At 42.1% G+C, this 18,583-nt stretch overlaps 2 gene segments (V, D, J or C); both read right to left on the bottom strand.

Moving 5' to 3' along the window:
- Positions 1-7,620: 7,620 nt before the first annotated feature.
- On the bottom strand, positions 7,621-8,064 carry LOC133121824 (Ig heavy chain V region 6.96-like; the record flags this gene model as incomplete). The annotated part of the segment is given in 2 exon segments: positions 7,621-7,922; positions 8,009-8,064. Coding segments are annotated over 2 exon segments (348 nt in total), but the record flags the coding sequence as incomplete, so codon positions are not given.
- Positions 8,065-11,854: 3,790 nt separating this feature from the next.
- On the bottom strand, positions 11,855-12,332 carry LOC133122498 (immunoglobulin heavy variable 3-48-like; the record flags this gene model as incomplete). The annotated part of the segment is given in 2 exon segments: positions 11,855-12,153; positions 12,240-12,332. Coding segments are annotated over 2 exon segments (345 nt in total), but the record flags the coding sequence as incomplete, so codon positions are not given.
- Positions 12,333-18,583: the final 6,251 nt, after the last annotated feature.

The following is an 18,583-nucleotide window of genomic DNA, read 5'->3' as shown; positions in this document are numbered from 1 at the left end:
CCCAGTACTCAGTACATCACAAGTCACTCTAATGAGAGTGTCCAACACAGACAGCATAGGACCACTCAGTGCAGAAAGCACCCTGATATCCAGTGGTAAACACTGGACCCTGCATGTTTAACACTTTCAAACAGAAACCTTCCACCAACATTATTGTGGAACGTGTCAGAAATAGGTTTTTGATTAAAATTTCTGATGAATTAATATTTATTCCATGTTGCTATGACTTCTTCACAGAATAATATGATGGTCAGTTCTGAAATGTAGTAATAAAGTTATTTATCACTGGATATCACTCTGTATGAGCATCTGCAAAGTGATTGTAATTTAATTTGTGTCATAATTACTGCTCATATGCTACCATTACATTACATTATTGGCACTTGGCAGATGCTCTTATCTGGAGCGACATACAGTTGATTAGACTAAGCAGGAATCCTCCCCTGGAACAATGCAGGGGTAAGGGCCTTGCTCAAGGGTCCAACGGCTGTGTGGATCTTATTGTGGCAACACCGGGATTAGAACCACCAACCTTGTGTGTCCCAGTCATTTACCTTAACCACAGGCCGCCCCCATGTTCATTGTGTTCAAAGGCTTCAAAGCATAAGTTTCTTAAATGCATTTCATAATTATAATTTTGTAAAGGTGTGGTAGTTGGTATGGGGTGTTTTTTTATTTTTATGTACTTACTAAGTATTCCACATTATAGTATTATGGTATGTGTTGCACTGTAGAACTCATCAGGGTGGGTTTTTGTACAGCCCTGCTGTAGCTTTGCTGCACTGTGTGTCTCTGGCACAGTAATACACAGCTGTGTCTCCAGTCTGCAGGCTGCTCCCTTGTAAAGACACTGTGTTACTGGAGGTGTCTATAGAGATGGTGAACTTGCTCTTTAGAGAATCTTTATAAACAGTGGCTCCACCCGACCAATATCGCCCAATCCACTCCAGAGCTTTTCCTGCAGGCTGTCGGATCCAGTGTGTAGCATAGCTGCTATCAGTCAGGGAATACCCAGAGACTTTACAGGAGATGGTCAGAGAGTGTCCTGGAGTTACAACCATAGAGCCTGGCTGTGTGAGTTCAACACAGTGACCATCTGTGGAGAAATAAATGAAAGAAAATATGTATCTCATAAAGCAATTTAATCATAGAAATAAACAGAAAATAAATACAAAATTAAATATATAATAATATATTTAATATTTCCATAATTTTGAAAGTTCGTAAAATTGGAAAACATTATCAAATAATTGGATTTAAAAATAGAACATTTTAATACAGCATAGTCACTTACAAGACAAAGTTCCCAGTAACACTGCTAATGCTACAATAGCTCCCATTGTCACACACAGATCTCTCTCTGTCTTACAGGTGATGCTCCTTTGTTGTGAGGAGAATTCTCAGGGGCTTTTATAGGAAATACTGTTGGCTGAATTTGTTTAAATCTCTGGGGGTTGGAGGAAGGAGAAAAACAAGATAAATTCAGAGGGTCAGAATATCCATTATAAGGAGCACTGCTGCCCCCTCCTGGAGGAGAATTAAAACAGCAGACTGCTTCCACTCTGGAATCGATGTCAGTCACAAAGCTAAAGGTTTAAATTCAGAATGAATGCTCCCATTGCTAAGATTTATCTATGCATTGTGATACATTACATCAAGACAAGTAAAAATACACTAAAGTGTATTTCAGTACTCTTTTATTTCTTGGATTTGGCAGTCTTATTATCCTCAATACGTCCTGGCAAAAGCAAAGGAAGGTGATATACAGGGCAGTCCATGGGTCTTTGGACAGTGGTCAAATGTATGTTCTTTTTTTCTGTACTCTAGCACATTGAATTGGAAATGAAGCAATGAATATGTTCAAGTGCAGACTGTCTCCTTTAATCTGAGGGCATTTGCAGCCACATCAGGTGATCAGAGCAGGAATTACATCCCTTTTTAAACAGTCCCTTCAGGACAGGACCGAAAATGTGTCTATAGTACAGGTATGACAAAGCTATGTGGTATTTATTTGAGGTGTTTAATTGCCTTTGGAGTCTGCTTTGACAAATGTTAACATGACATGAGGACCAGAGTTGTGCCAATGGCATTACAGGCATTTAGCAGACGCTGTTATCCAGTATATGTACAATAAAGTGCCAATCAAACCTAGGGACAAGTGTGTTGAGGACCTAGAAGGAAAGTACAGTTCCGAGTCCTAGAGTGATCACACAGACACAACTTGAACCCTTGAAGAGTACATCAACTTACCAACTAGCCTACCATGGTTGGCAGCAAGAATATCCCAAATAGTACAATGACTGTACATAAATGCTATTATAAGCTATAGCAATCACAAGGCTAATCAGATATCATATAAATGCACAAAGTGCAGCAAGGATTGTATCTAGAACTTTTATTTGCAAACAGTGAAGATTTACTCATTTACAAAGACAATCGTAAAGAAATTGTACTGAGCCAGATCTCTTTTAATTGAGTGTCAATAATTAACCCCATACCTTTAGAAATTAGTAATTAAGTGTGACAGAAATTCTTCACAAATTTTATGTATAATTAACTAACTAAATAAGGCTTTCAAGAAGCATATAATCTACATCACCTTTGACATGTTAATAATGCATTCATTACCGGTTCATTGATGGCATCGTGAAACTAAATGTCAGTGACATTCATAAACTCCATTGATGCAGCTGGATTATCAGTCAGACAGTCCAGGAAAAGCCTTCTGAATGTGTACAATCCAGCTGGGAATTGAACCTACAACTTTTGAGTTCCAAACTTAGGTCCCAAACTAGTATTCCATTGATATATTTTAATTCATGTTCTGGTTATATGGGGTGCAGACTTCACTGAGCTCTTCAATGCTTGTGTTCAATGTTTGTGATGGTGAACTTCTTTTTTAGAGAGTCTTTATAAGCAGTGCTTCCACCCGAGCTTATATACCCAATCCACTCCAGAGCTTTCCCTGCAGGGTGGCGGATCCAGGCTGTAGCAGTGAATATGCTCAGTGAATATGAGACTTTACAGGAGATGGTTAAAGACTGTCCTGGTGTTACTATCATAGAGCCTGGCTGTGTGAGTTCATAACAGTGACCATCTGTAGAGAAATAAGAAAAGGGTTTGTGTGTAAATAAGTAAGTAATATAATTATGTTAATAAAAATATTTGAGAATAATCTCATGTAAAATATAGAATCTTGATAAAGCTTGCCCACTTACAGGATAAAGTTCCCAGCAACACTGCGAATGCTACAATAACTCCCATTGTCACACACAGATCTCCTTCTCTGCTCCTGCGCTGGGAATTCTCAGGGGCTTTTATAGGAAATACGGTGGGCTGAATTTGTTTAAATCTCTGGGGGTTGGAGGAAGGAGAAAAACAAGATAAATTCAAAAGGTCAGAATATCCATTATAGGAGCACTGCTGCCCCCTCCTGGAGGAGAATTAAAACAGCAGACTGCTTCCACCAGCGTTACTCTGTAATTCACATCAATAACAGTAATGTTCAATTCATTATATTGTTCCAGAATGAAAGCTCATGCAATTATGACACATATCTCTACACACTGGCATACATTCCATTTAGGTCACAAAAATGTGTCTTGTCTTTCATCTGGACTCTGAGTCTGAAATAAAGTTTGAATTGAATTGAATTGAATAAACAATGCATATCATAACCACATAATTCATTGTATCTTGCTCTAGATAAGAGTGTCTCCTAAATGCATGTAATGCAATCTTTACTCTTGAGAGAATCATTGAAACTGTTGATGTTAAGTTTTGTTTCTCCAAAAATGCATTACAATCTGATGAATATGAATGGGGACAACCTTTGTATGGTTGGCCGAGCTGCACGTTCACGCCTGTTTTCCGTTCAGGTTCCTCAGTGGTGGAATGAATTGCCTACCACTGTCAGGACAGCAAAATCCCTCCTCCTATTTCGACGCAGACAAAAAACACCTTTTCAAACTGTACCTTAGTCCTACCTCCTGATTTACCCCCCCCCCCCCTTTCCGATATCCCCATCCCTCTTGTCTAACAAAAAAAAAATTATGAAGCATTTATGATGACTGTATGTTTAGAACAGCACTTCATGTGAATTTTACATTTACATTTACATTTACATTTTAGTCATTTGGCAGACACTTTTAATCCAAAGCGACTAACAAGTGCATAGGTTCTACCATAAGTCAGAGCATCACATCCAGAAACTAGCAAAATACACAGGAAATGCTGTTCTAAACATAGTTGTCATCAGAAGTGCAATTTTTTTTTTTTTTTTTTTTTTTTTTGGGGGGGGGGAGGTTAGACAAGGATAGGGATATCAGAAAGGAGGGGCAGGGGAAATCAGGAGGGAGGACTAAGGTAGAGTTTGAAAAGGTGGGTTTTGAGTCTGCGTCGAAATAGGGGGAGGGATTCTGCTGTTCTGACAGTGGTAGGCAGGTCATTCCACCACTGAGGAACCAGAACGGAAAACAGGCGTGAATGTGCAGCTCGACCGCCAGGTGCACGTATAGAGGGAACCGTAAGGCGACCAGAGCTGGCAGACCAGAGTGGTCTAGCTGGGGAGTAGGGAGTGATCAGGGATTGTATGTAAGGTGGGGCAGTCCCCTTAGCAGCCTGAAATGCCAACACTAGGGCCTTGAAACGGATGCGTGCGGCAATGGGAAGCCAGTGGAGGCCAATGAGAAGCGGAGTGACATGAGCCGACCTGGGCTGATTGGTGATCAGGCGGGCTGCAGCATTCTGGACCAGCTGGAGGGGCTTGATGGCACACGCTGGGAGACCGGCTAGGAGGGAGTTGCAGTAATCCAGGCGGGAAATGACGAGCGCCTGGACTAGGAGCTGGGTGGCTTTCTCAGTCAGGAGATGACGGATATGGCGTATATTATACAGAAAGAACCTGCAGGTTCTGGCAGTGGAGGATACTTGTGGAGCCAGGGTGAGGCAGTTATCAAGAGTCACCCCAAGATTCTTTGCCGTACGGGAGGAGGAAACTACAAAGTCCTCAACAGTCAATGAGAGGTCGATTGACGGAGAGGACTTAGCAGGGATGTAGAGAAGCTCAGTTTTGGCAAGGTTGAGCTTCAGGTGATGGGAAGTCATCCACGCAGAGATATCAGCCAAGCAGGCAGAGATCCGTGTGGTGATTTGGGTGTCGGGGGGGAAGGAAATGAAGAGTTGGGTGTCATCAGCGTAGGAGTGATAAGAAAAGCCATGGGAAGAGATAACAGAACCAAGAGACATGGTGTATAGCGAGAAGAGGAGAGGCCCAAGAACCGAGCCCTGCGGGACTCCAGTTCGTAGGGGTTGAGGGTCGGAGACTGCGCCCCTCCAAGTCACCTGGTAGGAGCGACCAGAGAGGTAGGAGGAAAACCAAGCGAGTGCAGAACCTGTGACACCCATCCCAGACAGCGATGAGAGCAGAATCTCATGGTTGACTGTATCGAAGGCGGCTGACAGGTCGAGGAAGATGAGGACAGAGGAGAGGGATTTTGCTTTAGCAGACTGGAGTGCCTCAGTGACCGCGAGCAGGGCGGTTTCAGTGGAGTGGCCACTCTTGAAGCCAGACTAGTTGGGGTCATGGAGATTGTTGTGGAGAAGATAAGTGGACAGTTGGGAGCAGACCGCCCGTTCCAGGGTTTTAGCGAGAAAGGGAAGAAGAGAGACAGGCCGGTAGTTGTTCAGGGCAGAGGGGTCAAGAGTAGGTTTTTTGAGGAGGGGAGTGACTCTGGCCCTCTTCAGGGAAGAGGGCATGGTGCCGGAAGAGAGGGAGGTATTGATTAGACAGGAGAGAAAAGGGAGAATGTCCTCAGATATAGATTGTAGGAGGGGAGAGGGGATGGGGTCAAGAGGACAGGTGGTTGGGCGGTGGGAAGTAAGGAGTTTCAGTGTGTCGGCGTCAGAGAGGGGAGAAAAGGAGGTTAGGGAGTTGGGGAGGGTAGGAGGGTCAGCAGGGGTGGAGGGTTGGGAGAAGGAATTGCGAATAGCATCGACCTTCTTTTCAAAGAAGGAGACAAAGTCATCAGGTGTGAGTGATGAGGGGGGTGGGGGGGGAGGGGGGGCCAGAAGAGAGGAGAAAGTTGAAAACAGTTTGCGGGGATTAGAGGCGGCCGCGTTAATTTTCGAGTGAAAGAAGGAAGATTTAGCGAGAGACAGAGGAATGGAAAGATGATAAGAGGGCATGGAAGGAAGCCATATCACTGGGGAGACAGGACCTTTTCCATTTTCTCTCCGCCGCCCGCAGTTCGGTTTGGACAGCTCGCAGAGCATCAGAAAGCCAAGGACTGGGGGGGGAGGCCCGAGCTAGTTTGGTGGTGAGGGGACACAGAGAGTCAAAGGAAGATGAGAGGGAGGACATGAGAGTTGTAGCCGCATCATCGGGAGACAGTCGAGAGAAAGACTCCGCAGATGGTAGGGAGGAGAGGATTGTAGATGAGAGGGTGGAGGAAGACAGGTGGCGTAGGTTCCGTCGACAGGTGACAGTGGATGGTGGGAGAGATGGATGGGTGTAAGAGGAGAGTGGAAGAGAGAAAGAGATGAAGGAGTGGTCCGATATATGGAGTGGTGTTACAGAGAGGTTGGTTGTTGTGCAGCTCCTTGTGAAGATGAGGTCAAGAAGGTTGCCTGCTTTGTGGGTGGGAGGGGAAAGAGTGAGGGTAAGGTCAAAAGAAGAGAGGAGGGAGAGAAAGGTAGACTGGGTGGACTCTGAGTTGAGGTTGAAGTCACCCAGGAGGATCAGGGGGGTGTCATTGACAGGTGAGGAGGTGAGGAGGATGTCCATCTCATCCAAAAAGTTTCCCAGAGGACCCGGGGGGCGATAAACAACAATAACAAACAGTTTCCACGGCAGAGTAACAGAAACCGCATGAAATTCAAAAGAGGAGAAGGAGAGGGATGAGGAGAAGACACTAGATCTCCATGAGGATGAGATTAGGAGACCTGTGCCACCTCCTCTGCCAGAGGATCTGGGTGTGTGGGAAAAAGAGAAGGCAGAGGAAAGGGCAGCCGGGGTGGCCGTGTTCTCTGGTGAGAGCCACGTTTCAGTTAAAGCCAGAAAGTCAAGGTTGAGGTGGGAGGCATAGGCAGATATGAAGTCTGCTTTCTGGACGGCGGGCTGGCAGTTCCAGAGGCCACCAGCCACACAGAGATCAATACCAGGGGATCTGGGAGGGAAGATGAGGTTTGAGATATTCTGCCCATGTTGGCGGGAGGCGAACCTCCTACCTGACTGGGACCTGGGGAGAGGAGAGAGGACAGGGATGGGAAGGAAACACATGGAGGGAACTAGGGAGGACAAGAGGAATACGACACAGTGGAATGAGTTATGGATGTGTTGCTTTAACTTGTGGAAGAACCTTTGCACTTGTAAGTTGCTTTGGATAAAAAGCGTCTGCCAAATGACTAAAATGTAAATGTATGGTTGAAAGTTATTAATGTAGAAATGTATATAAAATAAACCACAAAAATATTTTCCCCAAATTTTATATGAATCTTTAATTTAAAAACAACATTGTTATTTTATCAATTCATTAGATCCAGTTCTCTGCTGTAGCTCTGTGTGATAAAGGGGAAGAGGTTTTTGTGTGGCTCTCCCCTCACTCTCTCTCACTGTGACTCTCTGGCACAGTAATACACAGCAGTGTCTTCAGCTGTCAGGCTGTTCATCTGTAAATACAGCTTGCTGTTGGAGTCGTCTCTGGAGATGGTGAATCTTCCCTGAACAGACTGGGAATAGTAGATGGGTGAACTAGATGTGCCAATAGTGGCAACCCACTCCAGTCCCTTCCCAGGAGCCTGTCTGATCCAGGCCATATAGTAGCCACTGAATGTGAACCCAGAGGCTGTACAGGTCAGTTTGTGGGATTCTCCAGGCTTTTTAACTGCTGGTTCAGACTCAGTCAGTGTCTGACCTTTGACACCTGTGAAATAAAAAAAGACTTAGTACTTACATTTACGACCTCACAAATAAAATGACTGTCAAATGTAAAAGGGGATTAAACCATACTTGTAAAGAACACTGTAATGAGAAGCAGGCCAGTTATAACAGTCATGGTGAAAGTCTTTGACTGCAGTCTGTGATGATAGCCCTACAGTCAGTCTCCAACAACAGTCCCTCCTCCCTCAGTGCCGAGAGGTAAATGTAGAAGGAAGAGCTCACAGTTTGCATCAACTCCTCCTCACTGGGTGGGCAGATCTCTCACTGTTTATAAAGATCTTCACATTCAAGTCCAGATTACCCAATCAGGTGCAGCAACAGCCTCCACCCTCAGAGTAGTGGCCCAGTAACCTGGAACATTACAAATATTTCAAATAATGAATATAAATATGATATAAATTCTACGTATTATAAGTATCAACAGTTGCGATGCCACTATTTTTAATCAATATTACCATCGATGGGTGTTACATGTAATAACAGAACTGGAATGAAGGTATTTCCTATTTTTCAGAAACAGAGACTCTTGGGCCACGTCATATATAGAGCCACCGCAGGTGCAGCGATTCACAAATTAGCCGCAGGATAGTGTACGAACTGCATGGGGAGAGAGAGAAAGAGCTCCGTATACAGAAACAGTGGCTGCACTGTTCATAAACATTTTGTCCTATTTACAGAAAATCTGATTCATTTATTGTGCTTTGCTTGTTGTGTTGCCAATTTCTGTGTCAGGTTCTGTGTTTTTCATTGTCACGTTTTTGTTTAAGTGGTTAGTGTTTCTGTGTTATGTTACCCTCTGTGCTCACCGTGGTCTGTGTTAATTCATTAATTCCCTGTCATTCGTTTCACCTGTCTCTCACCTGCTTGTTTCCACACTTGATTGTAATTCCCTCTCGTTACCTTTGTATAAAAACCCTGCTGTTTGTGCAGATAGACTGTCATGAGCCTTAGCCATGCTCTCCAGTGGTATTTTCTGATTGGCTCCTGTTTTGACCTGTTTTGTTTTAGACCAGCGCCTCTTGATTTACCCTTTTGTTCTGATTTGACCCGTTGTTTGGACTCCGTTTCCCTATCAGGTTTTTTATTTTGGTTTCTCCTTTTGTTTGGACTGCCCATCTGTTATCGACCCTTTGCTTGTCACATCGGCCACATATTGGATTATCCCTGCTGAACCTGTTTGCTTGTGTACCGACCCTTTGCCTGGACTCTCGTTTTCAGACTGCCTGACCTCTGTCACTACTGTTTGCCGGATATCGTCCCCTGCCTGGCTGTTCTGTTTTGAAGTCAATAAAGACTTTAACGTTAACTTTAGTGGTCTTGCTCTTGGGTTCAGTGTTCTGATTCCTGATATTCTGATTACAGTTATGACAGGGTTAGAGCACAGCAGTTCAATATGAAGACTACAGGACACACCCTTTGCACAGAGGTCATGGTGTCCCCTGTGTGGGACAAAGACAGGCTGCTGGCTCATGTGTCTGAAGCACAATTCCAGCGCTGCTGTAACAACACTCATGTGCTTCCAGGAGACCTTCCCTGAGGTGGGGGAGAGCCGGTGTTTTCTCGATGTTTTCGTTTGCCGGTAGTGATGGCGAGACGATGCTTTTTGAGGCCTCAAGTGCACACTTGTGACACCTGCTGGTAAAATAATGAACAGCTGCTTAATAATTACGTGCCACTTCCAGTAGCACAGATGGGTTTTTTGGCAGAAGAATCTTGCAAACTCACCGGCCCTCCAAGAATGGAGTTGCCCAACCCCGGTCTAAACTTAAAGTTGTTCCAATGGACCTGTTTCACTGAGGTGAAAAATATAATTTGTGATTGTATTTTTTTTAAGTGAGCAAAACAAAGACGAAAATGACACGAGTAGGTTTTAAACCCCAATCTTCTGCATGAAAGGTAAGGGCTTTCTTTTCGGTATACGAGACTACACTCCTTTTTTCACCTGACTGATTAGCATGCACGCAGGAGCGGACCGAAACAGTTTTGGTATGTACGAGTGGTGTTGCCAATAAGGATTCTCATGGGATCGCTTCATGATTCATGATACAGTTATCATTAGGCTACATTTGCTGATGTAATTATTCCCTACTAATTTATTTCATAATGTCCGATTCAACAAGTGAAAAAATAGGTCAATAATACAATTTGCCAATGTTCGTGCCTGTTGACAACACAATGCGGGAAATTGAAATAAAGAGGGACAATTTGTCTGGGTTAGACTGGGCAGTAAAAGTGCTTATGTAACTGGGGACATGTATTCACGACAATCCGCGTGTGAAAGTAGGGATTTGCTTCCTTATATCGACAACCCGAAACTCAAACCCTTCACTTGTTTGTCATCGGTCACGTGGTTTTCTGACTCAAGCCTCGAAGCAGGGCTTACGTACTCGACACATGCCTCGGTATAATAATTGGCAACATGGCTAGTTATTATAACGAGCTGTTTATTTACGGTTTAAATGTTTCACATACTTTGTGTTCACAGTTGTGCCATTCGCTAGTAGAACTAGTCAACAATAACCATATCATATTAATGCCATATTAATGAATACTTTATGTTGCTCTGACTGATTCAGAATAATATGATCTGTTCAGTTCTGAAATGCAGTAATACAGTTCAAAGGATTCAAAGCATAATCTTCTTATTCATCTAAATTAAGTTAGTAGATTTAAAAAAATGTATAATGAATGTTGTAAAGATGTGGTCGTTTGGATGGGGCATTATTTTGTGAATTATTCTGTGTGCACATGATGGTCGTGTTTTACTGCAGAACTCATCAGGGAGGGTTTTTGTACAGCCCTGCTGTAGGTTTGTGGCACTGTTTCTTTCGGGCACAGTGATACACCGCTGCGTCTCCAGTCTGCAGGCTGCTCCCTTTCAAAAACCATGTGTTACTGGAGGTGTCTCTGGAGATGGTGAACTTGTTCTTTAATGAATCTTTATAGCCGGTGCTTCCATCATAACAAATGTATCCAATCCACTCCAGAGCTTTCCCTGCAGGTTGCCGCATCCAGTTTGTACAGTAGGTGCTTGTCACTGAATATGAGACTTTACAGGAGATGGTTAAAGGCTGTCCTGGTGTTACTACCATAGAGCCTGGCTGTGTGAGTTCAACACAGTGACCATCTGTGGAGACAGAAAACATGATGAAAAAAACAATTTTCCCCTTATTTTCAGTACATTATCCTGGAAATAAATGTAATGCTGAACAACAAATGTAGATGACATAAGTATTTTCTGTATGTTCATGTTTCCGTAAATACGACACGTGATTTTAGTATCAATTTTGTTGCATTAATGGTTTGCAGATATGACAAAGAACAGGAAGGTTTTTATCTGGACCTTTTGTCAGTGTAAAAGTGGTGATGTCTTCATAGACATTTACAGAAGTGGTCCTCTTCCACCTCAATGACAGTAGTAAGTAATATTGTGCTATTTAGCCAGTCCAATTCAAACAAATATGAAAGCAGCCTGCTTGTTTATATTTTACATTAAATTTATATATAGTCAGTTGAACATAAGAGACAGTGGACCATTTGGAAAATATTTATGCAGGGTTTACTGGATTTTGAAAATATCCTTGTGAGATTGGTGGACGTTTGAAACATGTTTCTGTGACTTGTCATCATGATCACAATCCAAACCAAATTTTGTAGAGACAGAATAGCATTACAGCCTGCTGGTTAGAAGGTGACTGAAAAGGGTATTTAAAAGATGTCCAAGAATTATCTGGCATCTAATAGTATGAATGACAACTAAAGAACAGAACACTTCAGTGATATTTATAACAGAAACCCTGAGTTTCACTTCATACAGCAGAGTTCATTCCAGGGCTCTCTGCTGTAGCTTTGTGTGACAAAGGGGAAGAGGTTTTTGTGTGGCTCTCCCCTCACTCTCTCTCACTGTGGGCGTCTGGCACAGTAATACACAGCAGTGTCTTCAGCTGTCAGGCTGCTCATCTGTAAATACAGTTTGTTGTTAGAGTCGTCTCTGGAGATGGTGAATCTTCCCTCAACAGACTGGGAATAGTAGATGGGTGAACTAGATGTGTCAATATAAGCAATCCACTCCAGTGCCTTCCCAGGAGCCTGTCTGATCCAGTTCATTTCGTAGCTGCTGAATGTGAACCCAGAGGCTGTACAGGTCAGTTTGTGGGATTCTCCAGGCTTTTTAACTGCTGGTTCAGACTCAGCCAGTGTCTGACATTCAACACCTGTGAAAGTGATACATATTTAGTACTCTACAACATCTGAAGTAAGATTTCTGTAAAACTTAAATAAATGGCAGGTTAAAACATACTTGTAAAGAACACCGTAATGAGAAGCAGGCTGGTTATAACAGTCATGGTGAAAGTCTTTGACTGCAGTCTGTGATGATAGTCTTACAGTCAGTCTCCAACAACAGTCCCTCCTCCCTCAGTGCAGAGAGGTAAATGTAGAAGGAAGAGCTCAGAGTTTGCATCAACTCCTCCTCACTGGGTGGGCAGATCTCTCACAGTTTATAAAGATCTTCACATTCAAGTCCAGATTACCCAAACAGGTGTAGAACTGCCTCAAACTGGACCTCCATCCCTCCTCTATCTTTTCAGACAGCTTTTTAATGACAGTACACTCAAAGGTGTACTTGTTGGTGAAGTATGACCCCCTCTTAAAATCACACTTAAAAACAAAAAAACATTTTCTCCCAATTTCCTGGCCAATTGTATCCTGTTTTTTCTTCAATCCCACCCATGTACTGCTGAGGACTCGCCACTACAACCCTGCCCCCTGGTGGCCTGAAAGTGAGCAACGGCCTCCACCCTCAGAGCAGTGGCCCAGTAACCTGTAACATTACAAATATTTCAAATAATGAATATAATTTGATATAAATTCTATATATTATAAGTATCAACAGTTGCAATTCCACTATTTTTAATAAATATTACCATCGACGGGTGTTACATGTAATAGCAGAACTGGAATGAAGGTATTTCCTGTTTTTCAGAAACAGAGACTCTTGGGCCACGTCATATAAAGAGCCAGGTGCAGGATAGTGTACGAACTGCAAAGGGAGAGAGAAAGAGCTCCAAATACAGAAGCAGTGTCTGCATTGTTCAAAACATTTTTTCCTATTCACAGAAAATCTGATTCATGTATTGTGCTTTGCTTGTCGTTTAGCCAATTTCTGATTACATTTATGACATGGTAAAAGCACTGCAGCTCAATATGAAGACTCAGGAAAATCCCAAACTTCTCACAATTCCACAGGACACACCCTTCGCACACTGGTCACAGGGTCCCCTGTGTGGGACAAAGACAGGCTGCAGGCTGATGTGTCTGAAGCAGAATTCCAGCACTGCTGTAACGTCCCTCATGTGCTTCCAGGAGACCTTCCCTGAGGTGGGGGACAGCAGGTGACCAATTCCAGCAGAGCCTTTAGTGTGTGACTGACACATTCACTATTTCACTGGTTCACACACAGGCCCAGATTCAACACACATCTACCCGGAATTCAGAAATCACCCAAATATAGAAGCTATTCCATGCCACATTTCCAATTATGAAATGACCATGGTAATAAAAACTCAACACACAAATGAACAAAAGGCCATATCGTAAATTTTGAAAATTCAGCATGAATTAATAAAAGACTGCCTGCAATTGGATTAAAGCAGTGTTTGGTTTTAAATAGACCCACCTTGAATAATTCGTTACCACCACGTTAGTTACTTATTGTTCCATTCATCATTCATCACGACTGCATACAAATGTCAATCAAAAGCCACGCCCATGGACGCAAATCCATGTTTCAGCTCCTGATGTTTTCTTCAGGCTTCTTGAACCGTTGACAATTTCCAGCTAATTGTGTTGCAAAAACCGATGTGTTTCTTGAGGGCTCAAGTGCACACTGGTGACACCTGCTAGTGAAATAATGTACAGCTGCCGAATAATGAGGTGTCCCTTTCCGGAGCACAGATGAGCAGAATATCCATTATGAGGAGCACTGCTGCCCCCTCCTGCAGGAGAATTAAAACAGCCGACTGCTTCCACTAGCATTTCTCTGGAATTCAGAGCAGCAATAATGAATGGTAACAAGAACTAAACATGAAACATAACATGACAAAAAACATAAAAACGTGGTGAGACTAGACTAATATAATACGTGACATGACAATAGCATAACCAAGACAATAACTAAACATGAAACATGACGTGACAAACATGAAACGTGACAATTCTATGGATGATCCAAGAACAGGAAGGTGTGTATCTGGGCCTTCTATTAGTGTACAGTGATGATCTGTTAATTTACATGTACATAAATCTTACTGGACAGATCTCTTTTACATCAGTGGCAATAATTAACGATATGCCTCTAAAATGTAGCAATAAATTGTAACTCAAGAGAATTTGAAAGGTGATCAAAAATTTCCAGCCATCTAATAGCATAAATGATAAGACAACAAGATAACAAAACACTTAAGTGATATTTATAGATTATCTGGTTATCTGGTTTTCTGGTTTTTGACCGCTGCCTGCTTCCTTGGACTCTCTTTGTGTTTTGGATTTTTGTACCTCTGCCTGTTTGGACTGACCCCCTGGATTTGGACCTTGGCTTGTTTTTTGACTACGCTCTGTCTGCCCCTGCTGTATTAAAACCTGCCATTTTTCTGCATCCCTGTCTGCTACTGGTTCCTCTGTTCCCCCCGGCATAACACCTCCCTGCTGATTGTCTTATAGAATTGCAGGACAGCATTGGCTATCTCAGGGAAGTGAAGTAGTTTTAATGCCAAAGGGTGGTCACAAAAACTATTGATTTGATTCAGTTTTTAACTATTCTGCCAAATTATTAAAATGTAATGTAACATGTATAGTACGTTTATTTAGGACCTTTCATTGAATTATTTTTGAAAGAATGTTATCTGTACAGAATGTTAAACAGGTGCATAAGACTTTTGCACAGTACTGTACATACCAATTAAATATTCCCAATTTCCCATTACTTTCAGTACATTATCCTGGAAATAAATGTAATCCTGAAAAACAAATGTAAATACTGCCAGATTTCATGTTTCCTTGAATAACACAGACGTTTTTAGTATGAAATGTGTTGTGTTAATGGTTTGCAAATATGATATGACAAAGAACAGGAAAGTTTACATATGGACCTTTTGTAAGCGTGGTAAAGTTTCCATTTACATATGTGGTCCTCTTTCACCTCAATGACAGTAATAAGTAATATTGTGCCATTAAGCCAACACAGTTTAAACAAATATGAAAGCACCCTGCTTGTTTATATTTTACAGTAAATGAACATATAGTGTGGTGTGTTGAACATAAGAGACAGCGGACCATTTGGGAAACATTTATGCAATGTTTATTGGATTTTTAAAGAGGTTGGTGTAAGTATGAAACATGTTTCTGTGAATGTAAGTTTTTGAATATATGTTCAAAACTTTGAAACTTTTGAATATAATATAGTCATGAAAGAACAGCAATACAGTCTGCTGGTTAGCAGGTGACTCTGAAGGGTATTTAATGTCCAAGAATTATCAGGCATCAAATAGTATGAACGAAAACAAAAGAACAAAACACTTCAGTGATATTTATAACAGAAAGTTTCACTTCATACAGCAGAGTTCATTCCAGGGCTCTCTGCTGTAGCTCTGTGTGATAAAGGGGAAGAGGTTTTTGTGCAGCTCTCCCCTCACTCTCTCTCACTGTGGGTATCTGGCACAGTAATACACAGCAGTGTCTTCAGCTGACAGGCTGTTCATCTGTAAATACAGCTTGCTGTTGGAGTCATCTCTGGAGATGGTGAATCTTCCCTGAACAGACTGGGAATAGTAGATGGGTGAACTCGCTGTGCTAATATAGGCAACCCACTCCAGTCCCTTCCCAGGAGCCTGTCTGATCCAGCCCATCCAGTAGCTGCTGAATGTGAACCCAGAGGCTGTACAGGTCAGTTTGTGGGATTCTCCAGGCTTTTTAACTGCTGGTTCAGACTCAGTCAGTGTCTGACATTCAACACCTGTGAAATGAAGAAAGACAGATAGGATATATGATATGATAGATATGACAATGATCAACCTCACAAATACAATTTCAGTGAATATGAAAGTCTTCAGAATTCACAACCTCAGAAAGAAAATGAGTGTCAAATTAAATGAAAAATGGATCAAACCATACTTGTAAAGAACACTGTAATGAGAAGCAGGCTGGTTATAACAGTCATGGTGAAAGTCTTTGACTGCAGTCTGTGATGATAGTCCAACAGTCAGTCTCCAACACCAGTCCCTGCTCCCTCCGTGCAGAGAGGTAAATGTAGAAGGAAGAGCTCAGAGTTTGCATCAACTCCTCCTCACTGGGTGGGCAGATCTCACACTGTTTAAATAGAGCAGTCAGAGCTGTAGACGGGGCTCAGATAATATAGCAGTTATTAGTATTATCCATCATTACAGCCGTGTGTCTCTCTTCCATGGCTGATGACTGCATTATTATTCCTAGTGAATCCAGGGAGTTTCCTGGCAGGTGAGGGTGGGAGAGTGGAGCCAGGAGCTCCCCAGTACTCAGTACATCACAAGTCACTCTAATGAGAGTGTCCAACACAGACAACATAGGACCACACAGTACAGAAATCACCCTGATATCCAGTGGTAAACACTAGACGCTGCAAATGTAACACTTAGAAATGGAAAAATTATTCCACCAACATTATTGTGAAACTTATCAGTAATAGGTTTTTGATTAAAATTTCAAATGGATTAATACTTCTATGATGCTACGACTTATTCACAGAATAAAATGATGGTCAGTTCTGAAATGCAGTAATAAAGTTATTTTTAATTGGATATCACTCTGTATGAGCATCTACAAAGTGATTGTAATTTAATTTAATTTGTGTCATAATTACTGCTCATATGCCAGCAGTCATTGTGTTGAAAGGTTTCAAAGCATAATCTTCTGATTCATCAAAATGCATTTAATAGATTTCTCTTTCAAATGTTTGGTGAATTTTGTAAAGGTGTGATAGTTGGTGCCCTGTGTTGGACTGGCAACCTGTCCAGGGTGTATTCCTGCCTTTCGCCCAATGTATTCTGGGATAGACTCCAGCCCCCCTGCGACCCTGTTCAGGATAAGCGGGTTAAGATGATGGATGGATGGATGGATAAAGCATATACTGTATGTCACCTTTCACATGTTCATAATGCATTCATTACTGGTTCATTAATGGTATCATGAAACTAAATTTCAGTGACATTCATAAACTCCATTGATGCAGCTGGATTATCAGTCAGACAGTCCAGGAAAGGCCTTCTGAATGTGTACAATCCAGCTGGGAATCAAGCCCACAACTTTTGCATTCCAAACACGGGTCCCAAACCCGTATGCCATTGACATATTTGAATTAATGTTCTGGTTATATGGGGTGCAGACTTCACTGAGCTCTTCAATGTTTGTGTTTTACCACTACACTCATCAGGGTGGGTTTTTGTACAGCCCTGCTGTAGCTTTGCTGCATTGTGACTCTCGGGCACAATAATACACAGCTGTGTCTCCAGTCTGCAGGCTGCTCCCTTGTAATGACACTGTGCTGCTGGAGGTGTCTCTGGAGATGGTGAACTTGTTCTTTAGTGAATCTTTATAAGCAGTGCCTCCATTGTAATCTATGATTCCAATCCACTCCAGAGCTTTCCCTGCAGGCTGTCGGATCCAGTGTGTAGCATAGCTGCTATCAGTCAGGGAATAGCCAGAGACTTTACAGTTGATGGTCAGAGAGTGTCCTGGTGTTACTACCATAGAGCCTGGCTGTGTGAGTTCAACACCTTGACTGTCTGTGGAGACAGAAATAAGAAAAAGGTTTGTGAGTATATGATAAAATAATATAATTAATGAAATAAACAGAAAAACTGTCATAAATGATTTATTTTAAATTATTAAAATAAAGCTTTTAAAAATATTTGAGAATAATCTCATGTAAAATATAGAATCTTGATAAAGCTTGCCCACTTACAGGATAAAGTTCCCAGAAACAATGCGAATGCTACAATAGCTCCCATTGTCACCCACAGATCTCACTCTCTGCTGACTGCTGAGTTGGGAGGAGAGTTCTCTGGGGCTTTTATAGGAAATAATGGGGGCTGAATTTGTTTAAATCTCTAGGGGTTGGAGGAAGGGGAAAAACAAGATAAATTCAGAGGGTCAGAATATCCATTATAAGAGCACTGCTGCCCCCTCCTGGAGGAGAATTAAAACAGCAGACTGCTTCCACCAGCATTACTCCGGAATTTACACCAGTAACTGTAATGATCGATTCATTATATTGTTCCAGAATTAAAGCTCAAGTAGTTATGACACATATTTCTACACACGGGAATACATTCCACTTAGGTCACAAAAATGTGTCTTGTCTTTCATCTGGACTCTGAGTCTGAACTAAAGTTTGAATTAAATTGAATTGAATTGAATAAACAATGCCATTGGGTGCATATCATAACCACATGATTCATTGTTTGTCGCTCTAGATAAGAGCGTCTGCTAAATGCCTGTTACATTACATTACATGGCATTTAGCAGACGCTCTTATCCAGAGCGCGAAGAGGACCTGAGAGGACAGTACAGTTCCGAGTCCTAGTGTAAACATACAGATAATCAGAACCCTTG

The sequence above is a fragment of the Conger conger genome, chromosome 2 (assembly GCF_963514075.1).
Source record: "Conger conger chromosome 2, fConCon1.1, whole genome shotgun sequence".
NCBI lineage: Eukaryota > Metazoa > Chordata > Actinopteri > Anguilliformes > Congridae > Conger > Conger conger.
The sequence above is the reverse complement of the archived record's forward strand: the minus strand, read 5'-3'. Positions and strand labels throughout refer to the sequence as shown.